Source organism: Archocentrus centrarchus, chromosome 16 (assembly GCF_007364275.1).
Source record: "Archocentrus centrarchus isolate MPI-CPG fArcCen1 chromosome 16, fArcCen1, whole genome shotgun sequence".
In the NCBI taxonomy this organism is placed as follows: Eukaryota; Metazoa; Chordata; class Actinopteri; order Cichliformes; family Cichlidae; genus Archocentrus; species Archocentrus centrarchus.
The window spans coordinates 35,780,363-35,807,766 of record NC_044361.1 but is presented as its reverse complement, the minus strand read 5'-3'; the positions used below and the strand labels follow the sequence as shown (position 1 = coordinate 35,807,766).

The following is a 27,404-nucleotide window of genomic DNA, read 5'->3' as shown; positions in this document are numbered from 1 at the left end:
AATGTAGTGGATGCCTGTATATTATTTATTTTATTTATTTATTTATTTAATTTATCATCACATAGACTTTTAGTAAGGCCGATTGTGTAATTATTTGTGTCTGTGTCTAAATAAATGCCTTGGGTTTCATGGATGAATCTACTAATCTGATTAATGTGTAGTCAGGACTGGGACAGCTGGCTTTCTTGTATGTAAATGAACAGCCCCACTGTTGAACGCGACCATTGCCATTTTATTTCGCCATAGTATTTTAATTAACCACTGTCTTGTCTGTATCATGCACCACAGGTGAGCTCGGATATTAGATTATTTACCTTTGTATTTTTAATTAACTACTGTCTTGTGAGATTGAACCTCTTTGATGTCCGTCTGGGAAAACACCCTTGTAAGGAAGAGACAATGAGCTCCATTGTTTTGATCGGACACGTATACGTCATTATCACACGTCAGCGCAAACACGCACGGACACACGCACGCGCAAGGCTTTTTTCACACCTAGGTGTGAAAGCCGCCTAACTATAACTACTACCTGCTGGTGAAGATTTCTCCAGCATGGGCTACAAGCATCAATCACATGGATTCAGGCAGACAGGTGGGAACCAAAAACAGACATGTCATCATCCAGTTCACCCAAAGACTGCATTGAGATGCACTGTGGAAGATGACAAAGGATTCAGCAGTCTGCAGGGATCTGAGCATCGCCTTCATGGAGGATCTCTGCAACGCTGACAGGAAGGTATGAGCAAGGTTATGGTCAAAGATACAGCAAGCAAGAGTGGAGGGCAAACAGGCTTTCTATAGAGGTGAGGATGGATCAGCGGACAAATAATCACCTTGATCAGACACAGAAGAGACTTATTTCCAATGGTGAACTCAAATAAGCACTAAAAATCTTTGACTTTTTCAAACAGGTTGGATAGTTGGAAGTTTCTAATTTTGATATTAACAGAACATGACCCCCTTTTTTTGGAAGGCTCCTTTTCACTGTTCTAGAGCTGTTGTTGGTTGATAATTTTGATATTCATCAGTAGTTTTTCTTGTATTTCACTCAATGTCAGGGGCTTAAGAGACATCACCAAAAGAAAATCTATATTTTTGTTTTGTAAGGGTGAGAAAGCCAATTTTATTCTTCTACAAAAACTCATTCCAAACCAGAAGATGAAAAATTCTGGATAAATCAATGGGGGAATAAAATTATCTTTGATCACGATTCTGCAAAATCAGCAGGCTTAGCTATTCTTTTCTGTAACTCATCTGGTAAAGTTGTGACTTCTAAATCCAGCATGATTGGTCACTGGTTAATCTGTGCCCTAAACCTTGATGAGCAATACTGTATTTTAGTAAACATCTATGGATTTAATACCCCAGGTCAAAACAAACATTAATGTCAGAAATATCTGACAACACTGAAAGCCTCAAACTTTCCTGTCCATCTGCATATATTATTATGGAAGGAGATTACGATATGGTTTATGATGAAGGCCTTGATAGACACCCTCCCAGGTGTCAGCACAGCTCTAACAGTTCTGTCTTCTGTGCATCTCCTAATCTTCTGGACCCCAGGAGCCTCAATTATCCTAAAACCAAACAATATTCTTGGTTCAAACCAGGGTTATAATAGTTTTGGATTTTACATTATCATTTAGTTAGTTTTTACTTTTTGTTCTCTAATTCAGTTAGTTTTAATTAGTTTTCAGAGTGGTTTTGATTGTTTTTATTAGTTTTTAGGTTTAATGCTTAGTTTTAGTTAGTTTTAATTAGTTTCAGTACTAGTTTTAATATTTTCATACTTAATCAGGTGCAAGATTCAAGGCGTACAAGTGACTATTGTGTAATAAAAACTTGACAAAGAAACCCTTTAAAGAAATATATTCAACAACCAACTGTTCACAGACAGCAGAACTACGTGCTAAATGTGTGTAATATTAAGGACACACATGAACATCAACAGGGAGAAACAAAGAAAAATATGAACTTCAAAACTCGATAAATTCTACAATAAACTCCACAATAAACTTCAGCATCAATACAGTAGATCAACAACACCAACACCTGGTGTTTGACAAAAACAAACTCTTCGAATGAGTCAAAGGTCAAATCCAGTTGCATCCTTATGTTGAAGCTGCTGCTGTTTTGGAGCTAGCTTGGTTAGATGCTCCTAATTAGACTCGCAGGGTCTTTATGGCCTCTGTACATAACCTACGGAGGGGCCCACCTCATGTCCGCATTTATGCTTGTGTAGCTGGATTATGTGTGTTAATTACCTTGTGGTCGCTTGCTGGTGTTTTCCTGTACAGTATATGCAGAGCTGGGACTCTTTTTTTTTTTTTTTTTGGTCCTCGCTCTTTGCACTTTTGGCTGCAAACATATTTGTCCCTGTTTTTTCACTTTCTTCATTCCCTCACGTCCATTCCGATAGTTTCAGCGTCTCCCTCCAGGAATTTGCTGACATTTGTGAGTCCTTAAATTGATGCTTTGATTATTATTCCTGATTGTTATTTTCTCACTGATAAAGCAGCCGGCGAAAAGTAGCACAAGGACTGAACAGGTTAATCACAACGTTGTGGGATGAATAGTTGTGTAGTCACAATACAGTTTTAGTTAGTTATTGTTTTTTCCTTTTAATTATAGTTTTTATTTATTTCAGTTAACGACAATGTTTTTTCAATTTCAATTTCGTTCGTTTTCGTTAACTATAATAACCCTGGTTCAAACCCAATAATGCAACCAAATCAGGTTAATTTCTCCTTCTATGATAAATCTCATCTCAACCAAATTCTGAAGTTTTTTGGCTTGTGTTTATGATTGGTTGTACCCAAAAGTGTTTCATATAGAAAAATCCTTTCAAAACAAAATTATTTGAGATTTTTATGAAAAATTTAAAAAAGATGACATTTTGGTGATTGTTATTCTGATTCTAGGGAAAACGTATATACACAAATCCAAAATTATAAAAGTGACCCCCCAGTTCTGTGTATTCTTCATTGAGATACTATCACGTATAAAAGTCCTTAAAATAATAGAAAATGTGAATGCAAATAAACTTCTTAATGTTGTACAAGAATATAATTTACAAGAGAAGCCCTGACATTTTACATTAACCTATTTTATTTTACTGTTATATTTATTTTTTTTGGTTGTAATTTAATTTGCCCTTACTGCTTCTGTGCCATCATGTTTACATGTTGAAGTTATTTCAAATGCCTTGTTGTTAAAAGTTAAGCAATTTAAAAGTACAGTTAAAGTAAAGCATTAAAAAAAAAGAGTCAGCAGAGAGCTAAGTTGATATGTACGCTAAGATAGCAAATCCATCAAAACACACCAAGCGAATACTATGAATGTAATTTACAGGTGCCTCAGCAGAAAGTGTGCTTTGGATAAAGCACGTGAATATTACACTGTGAAATAATCAGCTACACAAGAGCACCACACTGTGACAGGAACAGGAAGTGATACGATGCTGCAGTGAGAAGGAAAACCAAAGAAGAAACATAGAGATATAATACAAGTATGAAGCTATTTTTACAACAAACACCTGGAACACTGTTTAAGAATGATGAGAATATCACAGTGTGAATATTTAAAGAGCTACTAATCTGCACTAACTGATAATGTTAATCACATCTGGACTCACTGAGCCTTTCTGAAGTTCCTCAAAGCTGGGATCAGTCTCCGTCGTCCCTCCTCTGATGTGTTGTAATTCTGCAGGTCAAACTCATCCAGAACCTCCTCTGACATCTGCAGCATGTAGGCCAGAGCTGAGCACTGGATCTCAGAGAGTATCTCTGATCTGTTCTCTGACTTCAGAAACTCTTGGATCTCCTGATGTACTGAGAGGTCCTTCATCTCCATCAGACAGTGGAAGATGTTGATGCTTCTGTCAGGAGAGATTTGATCACTGTTCATCTTCTTCAGGTTGTTGATGGCTCTCTGGATGATTTCTGGGCTGTTCTCTGTCTGACCCAGCAGACCTCCTAAGAGTCTCTGGTTGGACTCCAGAGAGAGGCCATGAAGGAAGCGAACAAACAGGTCCAGGTGGCCGTTTTTACTCGTCAAGGATTTCTCCATGACTCTGCTCAGAAAGACGTCCAGAGAGTGGACAACTCTCTGATCAATGTTTCCAAAAAAAAAAGATATCTTCTCAGTCAAAGACTTTGATTTTAGAAAGTCCTTTACCACCTTTGTCTTGCTGTTGGTGTAACAGTGGAACATGTAGACTGCAGCCAGAAACTCCTGAATGCTCAGATGAACAAAGCAGTAGACTGGTTTCTGGAAGATCACACACTCTCTTTTGAAGATCTCTGTACAAACTCCTGAGTACACCGAGGCCTCTGTCACATCCAGACCACACTTCTTCAGGTCTTTTTGATAAAAAAGGATGTTTCCTTTCTCCAGATGTTCAAACGCCAGCCTCCCCAGCTTCAGAAGAACTTCCCTGTCAGCCTCCATCACCTCCTGTGGACTCGTCTCATGTCCCTCATGGTACTTGTTCTTCTTCCTCTTTGTCTGAACCAGCAGGAAGTGTGAGTACATGTCAGTCAGGGTCTTGGGCAGCTCTCCTCTCTGCTCTGTAGTCAACATGTGCTCCAGAACTGTAGCAGTGATCCAGCAGAAGACTGGGATTCTGCACATGATGTGGAGGCTCCTGGATGTCTTCATGTGGGAGATGATTCTGCTGGACAGCTCTTCATCACTGAACCTCCTCCTGAAGTACTCCTCCTTCTGAGCATCAGTGAAGCCTTGTACTTCTGTGAACCTGTGGACATGATTAGGAGGGATCTGATTGGCTGCTGCAGGTCGGGAAGTTATCCAGATGAGAGCCGAGGGAAGCAGATTCCCCTTGATGAGGTTTGTCAGCAGCACATTGACTGATGACTTCTGTGTGACATCAGACACGAGCTTCCTGTTGGTGAAATCCAGTGAAAGTCTGCTTTCATCCAGGCCGTCAAAGATGAACAGAAGTTTACAGACAGCGAGCTTCTCTGCTGGGACCTTCTGTAATGTTGGATGGAAAACATGGAGCAGCTCCAGAAGACTGTACTGCTGATCTGGGATCAAGTTCAGCTCCCTGAATGAAAGCAGAATCACCACACTGACATGTTGGTTCTCCAAGCCCTCTGCCCAGTCCAGAGTGAACTTCTGCACTGTGAAGGTTTTTCCAACACCAGCGACGCCGTTGGTCAGAACCACTCTGATGGGTCTCTGTTGGTCAGGGAAGGCTTTAAAGATGTCGTGGCACCTGATTGGAGTGTCATAGAGGGTCTTCTTCTTGGAAGCTGTCTCCAGCTGCCTCACCTCATGTTGGGTATGAACCTCTTCACTCTGTCCCTCTGTGATGTAGAGCTCAGTGTAGATCCTGTTCAGGAGGGTTCTACTTCCTGTTTCATCACTTCCTTCAGTCACACGTTCACATCTCCTCCTCAGACTGATCTTATGTTCCTCTAAAACCTCCTGCAGACCAGGATCTGCTAAACAACAAGAAAAACAATGAAAGCAAAGAGAAAGAAAACTCTTTAATATCTGAACATCACAACAAGAAGTCCAGTTTTCAGAAATGAGTCCATCAGCAGACAGATGTTCAGTCTTACTTTGTACACAGCTGCTCTGACTGGCTGTCTGCAGTCCAGCTCTGGTTCTGGATCTTTCTCCACACTGGGGTCCAGGTTCATTACTGAAGTCTGGAGGATGACCTTTGGACCGGTCACTCTTCATAGACAGACAGCTGGATACTGAAGACTCTGCTGTGTGTCTGTGCTGCTGACCTCTGGAAACACAAACACAGAATAAAATCATAGCTGCTCTTTTACATGTTCATGTTGTTGGGCACTGAGCTGCTTTCCTGGCAGGAAAAAGGCTGTGAATCTTTTCCTGCTTCTAACAGCTGGTGTTTTTCTCCCAAATCCTGATGGTAGCTGTGAAAGAACTGATGTGTTTGAAGTGGAAATGTTGGAGTGAAGCACTGAGAGAACAGATGACACAGCCCCTCCCTGCCCTGTGAGCAAATCTCTCATTCACAATAGTTTGAATAGATTCAGTTACACAGTTCTTCTGTTTGCCATCAACTGTGTTTGTTTCTCACGTTATTCATATGTTCATGTTGGTAATGTTTTGAATTCAGACTGAATTGATTGTTATCTGCTGCAGCAGCCTCAGCACCCCTCCTGCCCACAGCCTCTCTGGGACGCTCTTTTTAGACCAAACCATGTTAATAATTGACCTCATCAGCTGGGAGACGTTCCTCATTTCAGGATCTGCACATTCAGTCTCTGTTTCCAGCCTCAAGTTGTTTGACAGCAGAAACATCAGTGAAGAAGCTCAAGTTTCCTCAGTCTGATTTCAAACTGATGGAGCTGTAAATGTGAGCTTTAGCTTTCTATGAAGCCAGCTTTGGGCAGAAGGCTGTATGGTACAGCTGCACTACATGGCAAACATTTTTCTTTATCAAATCTTATAAAGGCTCATAAACTTTCTGATGGACTGGCTGAGGGCTTTCTGTGGACCAGACTGTATGTGGATCTATGACACTTCCACTGTGTGTCCAGTCAAAGTGTGTGTGTGTGTCCCTGAATGTGATTCTCATTTCCCAAAGTGGTCCTGAGTGACCCTGAATGTGACAGCCCTGCTTTAACCTCCTCAGACCCTGCGTCCATATGGAGACGTTACATTTAGGCTCTGCTGCACCTCATACTTCATTCTGCTCAATAGTGTTTTAGACTTTGTTCATCCATGTTGACTTTGTTGTGTTATGCTATCAAATAAATCCATCGTCCCATCTGAGGACATTTTTACAAAAGTTTGTAACAACCATGGAACAAAATCCAACTTCCTGTTCAAAGAGGAAGTTGAGTTTATCTGCATATCAGGTCCATGTGATCACAAATATGTAGGAGAAATGAAAAATGCCTCAGAAACAGGAGCTCAGGTCTCAGGAGGTTAAAGTGTGAATGAGGTCTGCACATTCTCACTGCTCATTCCTCCTTCATGAACAACAGTTTGTGCACGGGAAAAGTCACACACATGCTTTTTGTCACACATCATTTCTACATCCAGCTTTTTGTTTTTATTATCATCAGTTTGTTTCATAAACACCAAGAATCAAGCTGAAGATGTGACCTTTGACCCCAACATTGTGACTCAGTGCTCTGTAATAACTGTATTCCTCAGGTATTCTAATGTGGGATTTGATGGATCTAATATGTGGCTCATATATGACTCCTCACAGAGACTGAGCTGCACATGTGTACAGATACATACAGGTAGAAGAACTCCTTCATGTGTTTCTCAGTGACTTTGATGATGTTTTCAGTCCAAACTAGTTTCTCTGTGGGAAAATAACCTGATGTTGATCCTCACTGAAGCTTTGCTGTGTTAGTGGGAATGCAACAGTTCAGTGAAGCTGATCTAACAGACAGCAGCATTTTGATTCCTGCTCAATGAATCATCTTCACATTTACAGCACAAACAGGCTCTTACTTTGTGTCTGACGCTTCATTACTGAAGTCTGGAGGACGATCTTTGGACCAATCACTCTTCATAGACAGACAGCTGGATCCTGGAGACTCTGCCCTGCCCTCCTCTTCCTCCAAACCACTCATCTTTAGACAGTCTGAGAGAGAAACCAGCAACACCGACTTAGAGCAGAGCAACAACCAGACAAAGAGGTCTGTACAAGACACACACACACACACACACACACAAAGTGTGAGCTTTTAAATTGATTTTATAGTTTAAACCAATCTCAAAATAAAAATCATTGGGTGACTGTCCTCCATCACCATGGTTGTGCTGTGAGGAGAAGGGCAAAGGGACAGTTACGTGTGTGTGTGTGTGTGTGTGTGTGTGTGTGTGTGATCTCAGGACAGCTTTGTGGGTCTCTGTAGTTTTTAGATTGAATATCATTTTTGCTTGTAACCAGGTGAGGTCATGTCAGTGAATCACCTGATCCAGTCAGGTGATTCATTTTGGGAAAGAAGCATTTGTCATAATGGGTGGTGTTTCAGGCAGAGTTGGACCCAAAATGCAGGACGCTGCAGGCAGATGAAAACTTTGAAGGGTATTTATTGAGTTCCAAAACAAGCAAACCAAAATTCACTTGAAAGCGAGGCCAAGAGCATAATCCAAAAACAAGATGAGACCTGGAAACAGGAACACACAAACACTCCACCATGACGGAAACAACGACCTGACAATGAACTGACTAAAATACAGACAATAAATACACACTAGGTAATGAGGTGATGAGGAACACCAGAGAGGAAGACATATGAAGGAAAAATAAAAACAATGGACAAGAAACAAGACACTACCAAAATAAAACAGGAAGTGGAACACGGACCATGACTAAGATACAAGAACTTGACACGAGGACAGAAGGTAACATAAAGCACAGAGACAAAATACCAGCATCACCAAACATGAGTCAGGAGAATAACAAAAGACAGAGTACATTAAAACAACACAAAACACTGGGAACAGCCCAGGACCATGACAAGCATTTACACTTCAGACGTCATGTGATTTATTTCGCCCTGAAGCTTTGAAGCAGTGGTTCTATGGAGTTTTAAGCCCAGGGTTCGAAGCTTCAGTTTGAAACTCTTCACTACAGCCAATGTAACATGATAGGGAGGACTCACTTTTGTGCTGCCTGGAGTTGTTGGAACCATTTTACAGTTGAAACCGGATCACATGGGGTTACCTTTCACAGGTAAGACTGAATAATTAATTTGACCATTCTAGCATTGTGAAAACAGAATTTGCTGACATTAATACTATGTTAATACTACGTATAGTACTATGAATGCCATGGTGAGACCAGCCTCCAAACAATGACAAATGTAGGTTTCCCAAAGATAAAGGGCTGTGAAAGCAGCTCTCAGAAGGTTCTCCATCATCCCTGCTCTGCAGTGAGCGTTTCAGACCTGAGGACTTTAACAGAGCAGGTCAGTGAGGGTCAGAGATGGAGCTCTTCACTCACTTGTTTCCCAGCTCAGATTCAAACGGCATGTTTATCACCAGGCTGCAAACAAGTCAGTATTACACTCTGCTGAAAATATTATTTACTTTCTGAATGTGAAGGAATCAGTGGTGAATTTTGTATTACATTGTCAGATAACATTAAAATGTTACCCATAAATTTAGGCTGTGGCCACCCGGATATCTCAGACCTCAAAGAAGGTCTTAGTGGACTGTTCTCAGCTCAGCCAGCTAACCAAACCCCTGCCTTTGCCCTCAGTGTTGTGATTACTAAGTGCTAGCTATGCTTAAACAGCTGTGGGCATCATGCCCCTATTATATTCAAACCTCGTGTCACCCCTACCCGCTTCCACCATCTCCCACTCTTTCATCCATGCATATGTACACACATGCACAACCCTGATAAAAATGATTCTGTGGTGAAGTAAATCTAACATAACTGAATCTGTGAAATCAACAATAAAAAATCAAGTTCGTATCTTTACACAAATATACATAGTATTGAGGTCAAAAACATTTGTTCAAGATACAAGACATTGTCATTTTTTTCAGAAAATAAATTGTATAAGTACTAAGAACCAGTCTTTTTAAGTTCATCCACACAACAAAAAATAATCTTGTTATCTTTACTGCATTTTATCTGTGTTGTTCATTTGGTATAGACCCTTTTCACATGACATCACACAACTTCCGTTTGCTGGGGATCTTTACTTCCGGTGATGGAGTTTACACAGTCTAATACATTTGCTACAAATACGATTTCAGGATATACTATGAGTTAGACAAGTTTTCACTGACAACACATTCAAAACTGGACAAAGGCTGCAAATTGTTCATTGAACATTATGGAGGTACGTGTTTTTGTCTTTTCTAGCTGTTAATTAATATACTAGGATAGCATTAGCCAGTTTGTTAGCTAGGTAACATTACGTGACCTTTCTGTTTTGCAAATAGAACGTCTTTATGCGCTAATCTTGATTAGGTCCTTATAGTACAGACCAGGGTTGCCACCCGTCACGAAAAATACGCAATCGTTTGGTATTTGGAAGTTAAATGTGGTTTCCCGGTGCTGCCTGAGTGTCCTGCAGTTTCGGTTGCCTACAGACAGACACCACACACCTGCGCCTTTTTTTAATGTCCACCTGCTACTGCACCACGTCCTAAGATGTTAAACTCTTGCAAAGATACAGACGTGAGTAGGAAGACGCTCATCCCAGGCTGAACAGCTTCAGCGAGGATGAAAGGTGCACGGTGAGCCTCTGATGTCAGGAGATAAACACTGCAGACAACAAGAACCTAGAAGACCCAGGCAGCAGTCACATTCATTCATCCCCCAGCCAGAAGAACAAGTTATGCTAATAGATTAACAATAAATAAATAAATAAATATTCTCAAAAAACAAATATATATATATATATATATATATATATATATATATATATATATATATATATATATATATATATATATATATATATTATGGCTGGGACTTTAACGCGTTAATTTCGATTAATTAATTACTGGGAAATTAACGCGTTAAAATTTTTAACGCATTTTAATCGCACTTTGCACCGTGGAACGTTTCTCAGTGCACGAGTTCCAGGCATACAGATTATATCGACGCACAATGTCCAAATTAGGGGTCGCATCCTGCGAAGGACCCGGCCCACTTCTTTCGCAGCCCACGAACACCACAAAGGCCGGAAGTGAGCGGCTAGCCTTCATATCAGCTGCCGTCACCTCTGCGTAGCTCATGTCGCCTAGCAACATGAGTGTGAAGCACAGCTGTGTAAAGCAGCTGGTTAAACGGAGAACGAACTTTTTCTCCTTTTTGTGGTTTAATTTTAAGTCTTTAATTCAAAATAAGCTGTTAAAACAAGCATAACACATTTCAACATCAAGGAATACAGCTGAGCTAATGATTAATTTCCAACTATAACAAGTGAGACATTAATGTTGAATAAAACTATCCAGTTATGATGCTTAACTTTAATTTCAGGAGTTTGCTTATCACAGGAGCACTTCCACCCTTCATTGGTCTGCGTAGTAGACTGGTGGGAAAATAAACTAAATTTTGAAGTTAAAGCTTATGTATATTGATTTATTCATCAACTAAACTTAAATTAATATTTATCATGTCTAATATTGAAATGCGATTAAAATGCGATTAATTTCGATTAATTACAAAGCTTGTAATTAATTCGATTAATTTTTTTAATCGAGTCCCACCCCTAATATATATATATATATATATATATATATATATATATATATATATATATATATATATATATATATATATATATATTTATTATTTACTTGTTCTTTTTTTTTTTTTAAACCATCATTGCTCCATGTACAGTGTTTAACAGAATTATTAAATGTTTGCATCAAACTACCACAAACCTTGTTTCTGCTCACAGTTGTTTTGAGCCTGATTGGTTGTATTTTATGTTTCCTCTGTTCTACCTGTGGAAACCACTTTAATCTCAGTGCTTTTGTTTAGCTTGTATTTTGTATAATAGCTTGAGCTAGCTGTTTGATTCATGGAGCTCATGTTGAGGCCAGGGAGCAGAACTGAACACAGTCAGCAGTTCTTTACTCTGCTGCCTGTTTTACTTGTCAAATGTTTCTAGAAGATTCAAATGGTTCGTTCTCGTTTGATAGGAGAAAGTTTGGGGAAAAGCATCTTTTTTAATACGTGCTGATTTGATTTGCTGTAGCATGTGTTTTTAGTCTGATGCGGAAAAAAGATCCTGATGGCTTGGAAGCTTTTCCTCTTTTTGTTTGTTACCCCTCTTTTTGCTTTCATACTAAATCATCTTTGTAAGTTGGTCTGGCACTTCTAGGGAAGACAAGCTTCCTGTTTTTTTGGTGTGTTGTTCACATGATATTTGCATATTCAAAATAAAACAAGTGGCACAAAAAAGTGATAATTTCTGACATGAGAAATGCTTTTTTCCCCTAATATCACTCCTTTGCTAATGAGGTTTTTGCCATTATCAGGCATGCAATTCAGATAAGAATGAATACATGTTCAATATGAAATGCTACTTTAAAATAACAACTCTCATTTCATGTCAGGAATAGTAAAATAGTGAATAGAATCGGTATTTGTGCTCAATCTGTTATAAATTCAATAAATTTCACTTTCAGAAATAATTGTAGATGGGGTGGCTGTAGCTCAGGAGGTAGAGCAGGTCATCTACTGATCAGAAAGTCAGCGGTTCGATTCCGGGCTTCATGCTAAAGTATCCTTGGGCAAGATACTGAACCCCAAGTTGCTCTCTGATGCAACCGTTGGAGTGTGAATGTTAGACAATAAAAGCACTTAGCTTAGTTAATCATGGAGGTGCTTGTATCAATGGGTAAACATGTTGTGTTGTGCTCAGAGTAGAAATGTGCTGTATAAGAACTAGTCCATTTACCAAATAGTTTTGCTTTACATGCAAAAATCAAGTTAAATCTACTTAGGAAAAATCATTAAATACATTTAATAAAATTAAGTAATTTATACAAAGGTTTTTTGTTTGATCTACATAATAAAATGAAGTTGCTTTTACCTGCTAATTTCATTTACTGCCTTGAAAAAGTTGAGTGATTTATACAAAGTTTAGTTTTGCTTAATCAACTTGACAAAATTAAGTTCACTTTACTTGGATTTTATATTTCATGGAAAGAAATAAGTAAGTACTTTAAACACATAACAGTCTTGCTTGATCAACATAAATAAATTATGCACATAGTTGCCTTAATTTTATTATGTAGATAGGGCAGGATATTTTTATCAGTGAACCCTGTAATGCACTGTGAATAGAACATTTCATCCTTGTTTCTACTGGGACCCTCCAATGCTCTGCCTTCATCACCTGACGACCTGAGAGTCAGAGTCAATGAAGCCACAGGTAGGGTGGAGAGTCTGGACAGAGAGAGAAGAGCAGAGGACCCTGTGTGTGTCCTTCTGGAGGATCTCAGAGGGAAGCAGCTGATAAATGAAGAGCTGAGAGGCTCCATTTATACTATACTAATATTTATACTATGTGGGATTTGTTGCCATACAAATATTGATTGATTGATAAAGCAAGTTTGAAATAGCTCTGATTTTACCCTTTAACCATGAAATTTAGTTATTTATAATAAAACAAGGATCTACAATTTTAGTACATAGTTTCACAGCTAAAATAAAAGATAAAAGATTATTTTGATTAGAAAATTATTTTTCTTGTCTCAAAGATTGCTATTATTACTACTTAAATTGATGATTGATGAGAAAAAAAAAAAAAAAAAAAAAATATATATATATATATATATAGTTTCCCAGAATATATCAGAGAATGAAGCTTTAACTGAAAGGAGTTTGTAGAAAGGCGCTTGATGAACTTCAGTCCTTCACTTCTGCTTTCAAAGGCATCCAATATGGCGGAACGGCAACGGGCCGACCCGCTCACTGCGGCGTTTACGTATAAATGTCTATGGGCGCAGGCCTCGGGGCTTTAGTACAAGTATGGGGCCATTATTGTATTATTGTATTGCTACAATAATAGCCCCAGATACAAGAGGTAACATCACTAGATGTCAGCACTCCTAAATGAGCTGTTAAACGGGGCTTTGTGTGATCAGGCTTTGGTGCTGCAAAGACTCGACACGTTCACGGAGCCTCATCAGACCATCACTACTCAGAGACTCTGACAGTAGAAGAAGAAGAAGGTTGGACTCACACTCACCTGGTTTTCCTCCCACACTCCTATAAACCGTTCCCACTCTCTTACTACAACTTGAATGATGAAGATGATGAGTTATGTAGCTGTGCAGATTGATGGTGATGAAGGTGGTGCAGCATCACCCTCGTCCGTTACTTCTATTTCCGCTAAAGGCGGAGGAGTAACTTATCTCTTCGTCCGAGTGATGAACAGAGTTATGGGGTGTTACAGAAATACCTACATACCAGAAAATCCTGCAATATAGTGAAAACTCCACGAAACAGAATCAGTAATATATTTACAGTGAAGCCGCAATAAGAGAACAGCGATACAGCGAGGGACGACTGTACTTTCACTTTCTCCCCATAGACATGTATATATACATGTATTTATGTCTGTTTCTCCCTTACAGAAGGTGACATGACAGGAAGTGGTTCTTAAAGAGACAGGAGCTCTGTGCTGCTGTACCCCCCGACAGACACACACCACACCACAACATAACACACGCACCACACACACTCCTCCACACTAGCCCAGTCTGCTGCATCAGCAGCTATAAAATGATCATTTACACACGGAGCAGACGTCACCTACCTTCTATAACGGCTGCTTCTCATTTTCCATCATTTCTCTTAAACTGTTGTCCTGCAGTTTGATTGGATCAGCTCAGAGAGGGGAGGGGCTGCAGCTCTATGAAGCTTTAGACACAGAACACACTGATCACTGATTGGTCACACTGATGGATAAATGTGTGTCACAGCTGGATGTTGGAGATGATATGAATATCTGAGTGAAGATGAAATGACTCTCAGACTCTCAAAGTGAACTAAATGGATTTGAAGTGACTTTTTAAAGGCAGCTGCAGACAGTCTGATTGTAATCTGATTACATTTGATGTTGAAATGTGTTCACAGATTCAGTCATGAAATGATGAGAGGACTAAAATGAGCAAAGTAAAGCCTGGCTGTGTACCGGACTGGCAGATTGAAAATGAGACACTGGAAGGAACTTCCTACCACGTAAATCTGTTTGTCTAAAACGCCACCAAAGGAAACACGAGCCAACAACGATGAGGAAATGGATGAGATGAAGAGTTCACTCCACTTCATGTCAGAAGAAATCACTAAAATGCTTCAATTTAAGGAGGAAATGTGTGAATGAAGGAAAAATGTCTTGGAAAACAAAGAAAATCGGTTTGTTGGAAAGGCGAGTGGATGAACTGGAGCCATATCTGACAGTGGACGATGTAACTGTGAGGTGTGGATTCAATGAAACGGGACACCAGAGGAGGCCGAAGTCATCACGGTAAGATTTGGACAGATTGCAGTGATATGACAGATGTATGGCTCACTCATAGTTAATAAGTCCAAACTTCATTATTGTGGAGTGTAAAATGAAGGATTGGGCATGAGGATGCTGAGATGAAAGTTACTGACTGCATCCAAAGCTTCACATGAGGAGAGGAACTCTGAGCACAGACAGCACAACGCTGAACATAATATTGATCCTGAAAATCACTTTGATCACAAGAAAAATCACAACACAAGTTTTTCTGTGGTTACAATTTCTGAGAAACTATTAAATGATGAACCAAACAGCACGGTTCAAATGAAAGGTCATGACCTTTACAGAGAGGACCAAAGGGGGCGGGGCTTTGTGTCTGAGGCCCTGTTATCAGTGTCGAGTTGCTGAATCGATTTTTGAAACTGAAAATGTAATGGAACGTGTTACAGCTGACATAATAAGCCAAAGTGCAAAAATATAATTGTACAGAGCAGCAGGTACTAACCTGACACATTTAAAGATAAACTGTCAGAAATATCCACAGTATTCCTGACTTCACGCCATTACCCATAATTCATAGCAGAAGTCGGTAGTTTACTTCCATTTGCGCTGTTGTTCACGGTTGCGGGCTTACACACTTGCCGTTCATTTAAACATTTTGACACTGCAGTTTCTTTTACCTAGCCTAAATGGTACCACATCGGAGGAGGATACATTATAAGGATGTTTTAAAAAGCAGCGAGGTAACAGTGCCTCACCCATCACTTGTGTAAATGACATGAAATTATGGCCTGAAGTCGCTACATCGACATTATCAGTTACCTTGTTTTTTCCGAAGGTGTTGATGGCGAGGAATCACGTAATTATAGGAGCACCAGATTACCTTCAAAGCAATAAAATCAATAAAGTAATGCTGAACAAACAAGGCAACGTTGTTTTCATTAAAGCAGCTGTAGAGCCGAGCCAGAGCATCGGCCAAGCTAAGCGTTAGCATGGGTCATGCGGTGGAGACAGTCGTCTGTTACTGCGGTCAAGTGAGCCCTCATTTTCGAAGACGCAGTCAAGCTAGCCGCACGTAGAATTACGTTGCCCATTTATACCGCATATTACGGTACGGCTGCCAGTCGCCTTAAATAACACATCGGAAGTCTTGTTATCCTTCAATGTACACCATTGCAATGCATTTTTCATAAAAAAAATACTGTCAAGCCTCTAAATACTCAGCTTTGTAAAGGTGTAATTTATTTATCATCTCAATCTTTTAATACAAAAATGAATTCATGTATACTCCACTGTTTTACTCAAAGTGAGATTTTTGAGGTGTATTTACAGGAGCAATGTTTGAGGTGACGCAGAGCTTTCACCTGATTTTTGCTCAGCTTGACCCCCACTGTATATGGACTGACTTTCATCTCAAACAACTGTGCGGTTTTCGAGAAAATTGCTTGCAAATCACAAGTACAGTAATGTATTATATAGGCAATTTTGAACTTAATTTGGGAAACAGTTTATGTGATGAACCACTACAGAAGTGGAGCGATCCTCTTTGGCAAGAGAGAAATGATCCGGAGACACAGTTTGTCAAAGGTAATTTTTTTTTATTTTAAAAATGAGCTAATTTGGTGCTTTTTGTCATTTTTAATGGTTTGACATTGTTTGTGCAGTTAAACAAAAATATGGTAATGATTTTCAAAATTTATGCCTGTTAAATTTTAAAAAATTTGTAACAGGTAAACTTTGACAACTACAAAGCGATCGTGTCGTTTGTAAACATCGGAAACATACACTGGAAATTTCTGGTTAGTAAAAAACATTTGTTAATAAAAAATACATTTTAAAAGTCGCAGCCTGCATAATTTATGTGCTTTTCTAAATTGTTCTATCACAGTACATCAATGCAGCAGACAGTTGTCTGTATTTGGTGGATCCAACAAAAAATTCAGCCGAAAAGAAAGAGTCTGACAATGCAGCTGAAAGATTCCGGTAATTAGTCTGTATTACCTATACATCCCTGACAATACATCACTTAATCTGCAATGTAATAGAAAAGGTGACACGGTGACAGCACCATAGCTTTCACTGTCACTGGAAATGCTCATATGATTTTTAATAGTTCTCAATACATTAAAATTTGTGTCTTAAATACTAGCACCCATAGGTTATGTGTCTTTGGAGACTGCGGTTAATAAACAGAAATAAGAACTTCAGAACACTGATTGGGAATATCAATAATGAATTGGTAGCTGGTAGGGCTTTCACTTCCTTATGGAAGGGAGCTGTGGAGGTCATGAAAGACTACCAAATGCAATGGTCATCAGTTGTGGGAAACTGATGACCTTATATATATATATATATATATATATATATATATATATATATATATATATATAAAATATATATATATATATATAAATATAAATATATATATATATATATATATATATTTTTTTTTTTTTTTTTTTTTTTTTTTTAAAGGTATACAAATCTGCAGCTTTAAGAATATGTTCAAATTCATGGTTAATTTGTGTAAAATGAGACAAGGAGCACATACTTGTTCTAAACAGTAATGGCTTAGTGACATTATCTGATTTGTCTACATTTTAGAAATGCATGTAAATTAACTATCATATAAAAAAAATAATGTTATGGTCACAGTGAATACTTCAAAATGAGGAGGACATGCCACAACAAAACAGACTGGGTGGGTGTTAAACTCAGAGGAGGAGTGAAGCCACATCCCTGTCAATGTGATAGATCTAGCTGTGGGGTACTGGTCATAATGGTATGGTAACACATGAGTTGAATTAAGCGGAAAAAAAGTACTGCAAATTGAGACAATATTTACTTGAGATCTTTTTTTGTTTTGTTCGTAATATTTGTAATTAAAATGAAAATGTATAGAATAATCATAGTGCTTGACTTTAGATGGCCAAAGCAGTAATGAAAGCCTTTCCAGAGAAATGAAAGATGAAATTTGGGACCGCTACAAAAGAGATGGCCCAAGCACGAAGGTCTTTGGACCAGACAATCATTGATGCCTCAGGTGGAGGTGACTGTCCAGGGCCCAAAGACGTCCAGTCCAACACTAGTAAATGGTGGCATGGGTGTCAGCCTATCAATGGGTAAATCTGCCATCTTTTGAGTCTGCATTTGTCCTCTGAGTTTTCGACAAAGAATACATTTGTGAATGACAGAAGAAATGAGCCGTTTACTGCCAATAATCCAAAAGCTAGCTCCTCTGAGTGCTCCTTCTGTTATGAGGCGCCCTTGATGCGCTACTTTTTCATGATAGTATCTAATAAGAAGGACAGCTATATGATGAGCCTTTGGAATAATGAGTGGGTGTTTCTCCTCTTTTGTTAGGTCAGCAGGTGCCAAGCGTCCTCCTATTCTGAGGAGTCCATCTTCATCAATGACAGGGTTCAACTTTTGGAGACAACTTTGTTTTGGAAGTGGCTGATTTGCTTTCATGCACCTGTACTCCTCTTTGAATGTTTCACTCTGTACTGCGCGAATGATAAACTTGGCTGCTTTGGACACTTCCTCTGCAGTGTTACTATCACGAAAACACATCCAGCCTTTACTTTCTGTGTCTGTTTTCTTGAATGATGCTGCCACACGTTTTAGTGATGCGACAGTGCAACACAATCTCATCCAATGAGAAAATCTTTCAAAACGACATGGCTCTAGCTGTGCTACTGAGGTTTTGGTAACGAGGGTTTTTACATCAGGTCTGATCTCTGCATCTGCGTCAGGGTTGATGAGAGTAAAACTATCACAATGTGATGGCTCTATGCCATGTTGTGCCAAAAAAGAAGGACCACTAAACCAGTTTGTGGAAGCTAATGTGGAAGCTGCAATTGGTCTAGTGGCTATGTCTGCCGGATTGTCACTAGTGGATATGTGAAACCACTGTGTTGGATGTGTGGTCTTCCTGATTCTAATCACTCGGTTAGCCACGTAAGTGTAGAATCTCTTTGTGTTGTTATGTATGTAACCAAGGACGATTTTGCTATCTGTGAAAAATCTGATAGTGTTTACTTCAATGTCCATCTCATCTTTAATGAGTTCGTACATCTCCACAGCTAAAACTGCTGCACATAACTCCAATCTAGGAACAGTATGAGCTGGTTGGGGGGCTACTTTGGACTTGCCCATGATGAACCCCGTGTGCCACTGACCTTTGCTATCTAGAGCTCTTAGATAGGCTACTGCTCCTATGGCCATGGTTGAGGCATCTGAAAATATGCACAATTCTTTCTTCACAGCAGCGGCCTGAGAGAACGGTAGGTAAGCCCTTGGTATTTGTAGCTGCTCAAGATCTTTCAGTGAATTTCTCCATTTATTCCATCCATCTTCTCTTTCTGCGGGAAGTGGTTCATCCCAATCCTTCTGCTCTGTGGATAGGTCACGAAGAAGAGCTTTTCCCTGCATTGTGATGGGTGAAACAAAACCTAGTGGGTCATATAAACTGTTAACGATGGCCAAGACACCTCTCCTGGTGAATGGCTTTTGCTCAGTGGTTACATGAAAAGTAAAACAGTCACTTTTAAGATCCCACAGCACCCCCAAGCTCCTTTGCAGGGGTATGTTGTCCAGCTTCAAATCCAGGTCTTTTAGATCCTTGGCTCTTTCAACAGCAGGGAATGCTTCCACTACCTTGTGGTCATTACAAGCTATTTTGTGTAGCTTTAAATTTGACTGAGCCAGCATGTTTTGTGCATTCGTGAGTATCTCAACAGCTTCTTCTCCTGTTGCTGTGGATGCAAGGCCGTCATCAACATAAAAATGTCTCATTATGAATTGCTTTGCCTCATGTCCATACTCTTCTTCTCCCTCGACTGCAGCACGCCTCATACAGTAAATAGCCACAGCTGGGGACGGACTGTTCCCAAAGACATGAACCTTCATTCTGTAGTCACAAATGCCTTTGCTAGTATCGTTATTCTCATACCAAAGGAATCTCAAATAATCCCTATGATCTTCTCTCACTTCAAAACAATAAAACATTTGTTGCACATCAGCTGAAAATGCTACAGGCTCTTTTCTAAAACGCATAAGGACACCTAGTAAAGTGTTGTTTAGGTCGGGTCCACTTAATAAGACTTTGTTAAGGGACAGTCCTTCGAACTCTGCACTTGAGTCAAAAACTACTCTCAGTTGGTCAGGTTTTTGTGGGTGGTACACACCAAAGGATGGTAAGTACCAGTGTTCTTTGTCTGAGTCCAAAGGTGGAGCGACCTCTGCGTGGTCATTGTCCAGCATGTTTTGGATAAACTCTGTGTATTGTCTTTTCATCCTGGGGTTCCTGTCCAGTGTTTTTCTGAGGGACTGGAGGCGTTTGAGCGCTTGCTCTCTGTTACTTGGAAGCTCTGGTCTAGGAGAGCGGAATGGCAAAGGTGCCACCCAGCTATTCCTCTCATTTTGATACACTTCCTTTTCCATAATGTCAATAAAGTTTTTATCCTCTGCTGACAGTGCTGGTTTGTCATCATCTTTTGTCCTATTAAACACTGTTTCTCCCAGCTGAATGTTATTCATGTTTTCACTGTCCTTTTGGGGGGCAGGTATGGTGTTAAGCTGGTAGTTGCAACCACTTGACTCTTTGATTTGAAACATGTTAGGGCATGGGCAGAGGTAAGAAGCACGTCCATTCTGAAGAACATGTGTTTTGAGCACATTCACATTAAGCGGTTTATGCGTCTTCCCCATGCAAGCTTCCCCAACTATAACCCAGCCTAAGTCTAATCGCTGTGCATAGGGTGCACCATATGGCCCATTGATTCTCGCTCTGACTTTATGGACTTGTATAATGTCTCTCCCCAAGAGCAAAAGAATAGGTACTCGTTTTTCCACAGGTGGCACCTTCTCAGCTATGTTCTGTAAGTGTGGGAACTTCATAGCAACTTGTGGAGATGGAATCTCTCTTCTGTCATCCGGAATCATGTCACACTCAATCAGGTTTGGGAGTGGGAGCTTTACTCTACCATCTATTGACTCAATCATAAAGTTTAATGCTGTTCTGCCAACGTTATCTGACAGTCCTGAGCATGTCCTGAGCTTGTAAGTGTCTGAGTGTGTCTTAATCTTAAAAAGCTCAAAAAACTGAGACTTAGCTAGTGACTTGTTACTTTGTTCGTCAAGCACTGCGTACATCTTCCTTGCCTGTTCTCTTTTCCCATCTGGATAGACTAATACAGGACTTATTTTTGAACATGAATATGGGATGTCTACATCGCCACACACTTCTGTGCATTTAGAAACGACTGAGACGCTTTCACTAGTTTGCATCTCCCCGCCATTCTTTCTCAGCTTCAGAGCTTTCAGCTGGTGCAAGAGGTGGACCTGGATGTAGCGCTGCTAAATGTCTGTCGCTGCCACAGTCCATACACTTTATTTGCACACTGCAGTCCCTTGCTAGATGCTGAGTAGAGCCACAGCATTTAAAACAGATTCTGTTCTCTTTTAAAAAAGACTTGCGCTCATCTATGGGTTTCGCTCTGAAACTTTTGCACTTCTTAAGTGGATGAGGTTTCTTATGTATAGGACAAAGCTTATCAGGGCTTTCTATAGGTTTACTGTAACTAGTTTGAGCTGGACTGGTATCTGTTTTGTGTACACTAATCACTTGCCTGTTGTTGCCTTTGAAGCTCTTCTCTTTTTTGATGCTTGCGTTGGCAGGAGGTGTGATGACAAAACTTGGGTCATTTTTTATTTTGGCTTGTTGTCTTACAAACCCCGAAAAGACACTGAAAGGGGGAAAGGTAACTTTGTGTTCTTCTTTGTACTTTGCCCCTGTTGCAATCCATTTTTCCTGTAGTCCATAGGGCAACTTCTCCACGATGGGATTGACTCCACGAGCCGTGTCCAAATATGAGAGGCCTGGTAGGTATCCTCCATCTTTTGCACATTCAATTTCCTGCAGAATGTCACCCAGCTCTCTTAACTTTGCGTTATCTCTGTTGTTGAGTTTGGGAAACTGTTCAGTCTTTTTTAACAGTGCATTTTCCACTACTTCAGAAGAACCATAACACTCCTCGAGTCTTTGCCACACAAGCTCCAGTGCTGCAGTTGGATTAAAGACGTGGACTGAGCGGATTCTCTGTGCCTGCTGACCAGACTCAGCTCCAAGCCATTTGACTATTAAATCTAGCTCTTCTTGGGCTGTAACATGCAAGTCTTTAATAGCATTTTGAAATGATGCCTTCCAAGCCCAGTAGTTCTCTGGCTGGTCGTCAAACTGCAAAAGTCCTGTACTTAACATTTCCCTCCGTGTGAGGTACTTCGCAATCTCCTGTACACCCTGTGTCTCTATAGCTGCTTGAGGAGTGCCAAATGGATACAGTTTGGGTGGACTCAGTCTTTCTCTGTGTTGTGCTAGGTGCTCCACTTTAACCTTATTCTCTTCTGCACTGTGTGAGCTGTGATAATCTATTTCTGCATTCATGGCCTTTTCACATTGTTCACGTGCAGCCTTGTGACAGGCGAGAGGATCTACTTGCAATGTGAATCCTTGTCGATGAACGTTTGGATGAATGTGAGCGTGCAGACTTACAGCGTGTGTCTGTGTTGCTTGCATTGTCCTTGTTCTCCATGTCATCTGATTTACCTGACTGTAGACTCATGGTTGCTGCGCTATATATCTCCTTGTGGTTGTTGCCTGCTGCGCTGATGTTCTTTTACTGTGCTGTCCTCGCTTTTGAGTTTCCTGTTTTTCACCAGCTAGACAGCCAGATAACGATGCTCCAATAAAGAAACTTCTCTTTCCGTTTTTTTGCTGCTTTATTGAAGAATGGCCTCTGACCATTGTCCACTTTCGACCATCGTAAAAGAACAAATCTTGTCCAAAACAACAACGTTTCACGATTGATATTAGCCTAATTCACGAACATTCGGCATTACATTCCGCCATCTTGAATCTGTCTACTTCCTGTATTTTTGTAACCACAAACAATGCTACAAAACAACCACTGGAGGGAGTTCTAGGGCAATTTTACAAAAACTGCACACGGTGTAACTTATAACTTACAAAAGCCAGAACATGCAGCTCAGCATTACTGTGTCATAATCAATGAACTTTTCTCTGAAATGAGAAGAGCGACTTTGTGCTTCTGTTATTGTGGATCATCATCATGTCAGCCTTAAACACACATCATATAAATGTCAGCACAACATTTATCCATCTTTTCATGTCAGTACAGATCAATCACATGCTGCTCTGTAGGATCAATATCAATGATCAGACATTATTTGTGAAATCACATTGAAATGAACAGAAACAGAAATATTTCTGCATCAAGTAAACTTTCTCATTTTAAACTGATCTGAGTTCAGAGGATCTTCTGCACACAGATGAGACTCTTCATCAGAAATTAGAAGCATTCATTTGGCAGTAATGGTGTATGACTGCCACCTTCTGGCTGTAATGGTGCATTACATTCTACCAGCCAAGGAAAATATGTACACACATATTTTTAGACAAATATTGGCATAAAACATGGAGATTGTTTAGGACTTGATGAATATTATTGTAAAAATCATGTCCATCTCTAGAACAGATGCTGATCAAATGGCTGTTTAGAGCCTGACGTCCTCCTCTTTATACAGTCTATGTGTGGAGCACTTCTAGTTTAGGAACAATGAAAAAGCCTCAGGTTAGACACAATGATGCATTCAGGATTTGGCTCAAGCTTCCAAGATGGACAAGTGCAGCCACGTGTTTGTGACCAGTCATGTTTCTGCATTTCATGCTGTGTGGAGGAATTTATGTCCAAATTGATGTCGACTAACTGATTCTAAAGATGTGGTCATAGCGGCCCTAACTGAGCATGCTCACAGTGACAGCAGATATTGGTCTTGTTTGTGGAAACATGAGGACACAAACATCTTTCTGCTGCTTTTTACACTTTTCTTTTTGTTCTGAGCTGGACCTGTGTGTCTGAAATAAGGCATTTATCACCATCACTGACACACTCGCCTTTCATCAAAACACACTTCATTTCAGACAAGAAAAAAAGATGAAGAAGAAATTTCCATGTTGAAGGGAAGTTATGTCTGAAGACAAATGAGGTTCACTTGGTAAATAAGCAGATAAGACAGAGAATAGAAACACAGTCAGTGAACTGACCTCAGAGTCTGCAGTCTACATTCTGGACTCTCCAGAAAACCACACAGCTGCTTCACTCCTGAATCCTGCAGCTTGTTGTCACCCAGGTGCAGCTCTCTCAGATGGGAGGGGTTGGACTTCAGAGCTGAGCTCAGAGACACACAGCTGATCTCTGACAGGCTGCAGCTCCACAAGCTGAACAAAGAATAAAACAAAGAGATCAAATCATTGATGATCAATCAGATGTGTTCAGGTTTTAAATGTGCAGCTCAGCATTATTATGACCTAATCAATGAGCTTTTCTATTGACATGTAATAGGTTTGTTTGTCAAGCAAGACACCTGAAACACTTTAATTAAAAAGTAAGACATTTAATATATTAAAGAATCAGAAAAATCACACTGTAGGAGTCGGTGGAAGGAGACACGAGCAGGTATGTAGTCTCAGCTTTATTAGGTAAACTCACAACAAACTAGAACTCCAAATATAACTCCTGCAAAAGGAGGAGTCAAGCCCTTTTATCCCAGGCCTCTCTCTCCCGCCTTTTCCCTATCTATTCCGGTCTCTCTCTTCGCAATAAGAGCTTGGGGCATTCTGGTGTGAAATGTGCATATATGTGGCCACCACACAGGCCCCCCCTGAACACACAGAATGGCAAACAATACAATAATAAAAACAGCAACCATTTTCAACTCAACATAGCAAAAATAAAATACCACATCAAGAGTATCTCCTAGGGGGTTTAACAAGGCGGCCACTACGGCTGTGCTTGGCGACCACAGGTGGTGAAAACGAGGGAGGGGCATAGCCCCGACTACGGCGAGACTGCCCCCTCGCAGGGGAAAAAACAGCAGCTGGGGGCAGGTCCTCCGAGTGAGGCATAGAAACGGGAGGACGACCGCGGCGCGGAGGTTGGGCCAACTCAATAGGACCATCCGGAAACATGTGAGCAGGCTTAAGGCGATCCACCGAAACCCGCTCCTGACGACCTCCCAGCTCAACCAAAAAATCCTTAGGTCCCACCTCTAGCACACGGAATGGACCATCATAAGGAGGTCGAAGTGGAGAACGGTGCGCGTCATGGCGGATAAAAATGTACTTGGCAGACATCAGGTCCTTTGGCACATATGACTGTGGAAGGCAGTGATGCGCCGCTACTGGGGCCAAAAACCTATCATTCCCCGGGAAAACCGGCCCGCTCCTTTTGTCGGCCCCCGAAGCAGATGCACCAGGAAGGAATTCCCCTGGAACCCTCAAAGGCTGGCCCAGGACCAGCTCGGCTGAAGAAGACTGCAGGTCCTCCTTAGGTGTCGCACGCAGGCCCAGCAGGACCCAAGGAAGGCGGTCAACCCAACTGCTGTCCACCAGCGCAGCCCGTAAGGCAGCCTTCATGGTACGGTGGAACCTCTCGCAAAGGCCATTGGCCTGCGGGTGGTACGCGGTAGTGCGATGGAGTCTGACGCCAAGGTTCTCCGCCACAGCAGTCCACAGCTCAGACGTGAACTGAGGACCCCTGTCAGATGTCAAGTCAAGCGGTACGCCAAACCGAGATACCCAGGAGGAGACGAACGCACGAGCAACATCTGCTGAGGTGGTTGACGCCAAAGGAATTGCTTCAGGCCACCGAGTCGTCCTGTCCACCATTGTCAGGAGATGGGTGAAACGCCGGGAAGGGGGAAATGGACCTACCAGGTCTACATGGACATGTTCGAACCTTCTCTGGGGTATGGGAAAGTGCTCCAGAGGGGATTTGGTGTGTCGTTGCACTTTGGCGCGCTGACAAGCAACACATGAGGAAGCCCACGCCCTGACCTCTTTCCGGAGGCCGGGCCACACAAACTTGGCCCCTACCAACTTAACTGAGGCTTTAACTCCTGGGTGCGAAAGAGAATGAACTGCCTCAAAAACCCGCCGACGCCAGCAAGCAGGAACCAAGGGGCGAGGCCTGCCCAATGAGACGTCGCAAAGTAGGGTTACGCCACTATCCTGAAATGAGACATCTTCCAAACGCAAACTGGACTCGGCCGCCTTAAAAGCCTGAATCTCCGTATCCGTAAGTTGGTCGGCAGCCATGGCAGAGTAGTCCACTCCCAAATGCACAGAACTAACCTGCGCCCTGGACAGACAGTCAGCCACCCGATTACACTTGCCGGCGACGTGCTGAATGTCAGTGGTAAACTCTGAAATAGCAGAAAGCTGCCGTTGCTGCCGTGCAGTCCATGGTTCTGAAACCTTTGCCATGGCAAATGTGAGAGGTTTGTGGTCTACAAAAGCGGTAAAGTCACGGCCCTCAAGCAGGAACCGGAAATGACGCGTCGCGAGAAAAAGGGCAAGGAGCTCCCTGTCAAACGTACTGTACTTTCTCTCCGCATCCCGAAGCTTCCTGCTAAAAAAGGCGAGGGGCTGCCAAGCACCACCCACCCATTGTTCGCACACGGCCCCGACTGCAAAATCGGAGGCATCGGTAGTAAGGGCAACAGGCGCCTCGGGAGACGGGTGGGCCAGCAGGGCAGCGTTGGCAAGAGCAGCTTTGGCACTGTCAAATGCCTGCACCCGCTCAGGTGTCCACTCTATCTCTTGGTTGCCTTTCTTGCCCTTAAGTGCATTGTACAGAGGGTGCATGAGGTGAGCAGCCCGGGGGATGAAACGGTTATAAAAGTTCACCATCCCCAAAAACTCCTGCAGGGGCTTCACTGAGGAAGGGCGCGGAAAAGCAGAAACCGCCTCCACCTTAGCGGGCAGGGGAAACGCCCCTTGGGGCGAAACGAGGTGTCCCAAAAACTCTATGGCCGGCAGACCGAACTGGCATTTAGCTGGATTCACAATCAAACCGTGCTCACTGAGACGCTCAAACAACTGGCGGAGGTGCACTGAATGCTCCGCGGCGGAAGGGCTGGCAACCAGTATGTCATCCAGATAGACGAACAAAAATGGCATACCACGCAAAACGGAGTCCATGAGGCGCTGAAACGTCTGTGCCGCGCCCTTCAGACCGAAGGGCATTCGCAAAAACTCGAAAAGGCCAAAAGGAGTGATAACCGCGGTCTTGGGCACATCACGCGGATGGACAGGAACCTGATGGTATCCCCTCACCAAATCCACCTTTGAAAAAATAGTTGCCCCCGCAAGATGAACCGAAAAATCTTGAATGTGGGGAACCGGGTACCTGTCATTAGTCGTCGCATTATTAAGGCGCCTAAAATCCCCACAAGGGCACCACCCACCGTCAGCTTTAGGGACCATGTGCAACGGGGACGCCCACGGGCTGTTTGAGCGGCGCACAATACCAAGGCGCTCCATGTTTGCAAACTCCTCCCTGGCTATCGCTAACTTCGCGGCAT

The 27,404-nt window shown here is 41.5% G+C and overlaps 1 protein-coding gene across 3 annotated transcripts in view; it reads right to left on the bottom strand.

Annotated features, from left to right (window-relative positions):
- Positions 1–14,374, bottom strand: part of LOC115793792 (protein NLRC3-like) — a 98,221-nt gene extending 83,847 nt beyond the window's left edge. Inside the window, exons 1-4 of one of the 3 annotated variants that reach the window (XM_030748902.1) lie at positions 14,268–14,374; positions 7,474–7,606; positions 5,589–5,764; positions 3,635–5,468 (exon numbers count right to left, since the gene is read on the bottom strand). In XM_030748902.1, coding sequence (XP_030604762.1) covers positions 3,635–5,468; positions 5,589–5,764; positions 7,474–7,595 — 2,132 coding nt within the window. In that variant the 5' untranslated portion in view covers positions 7,596–7,606; positions 14,268–14,374. Of the gene's footprint in view, positions 1–3,634; positions 5,469–5,588; positions 5,765–7,473; positions 7,607–13,697; positions 13,741–14,267 lie in introns of those variants that run through there. The other 2 variants (XM_030748905.1, XM_030748903.1) reach the window with 2 other exon arrangements.
- Positions 14,375–27,404: the final 13,030 nt, after the last annotated feature.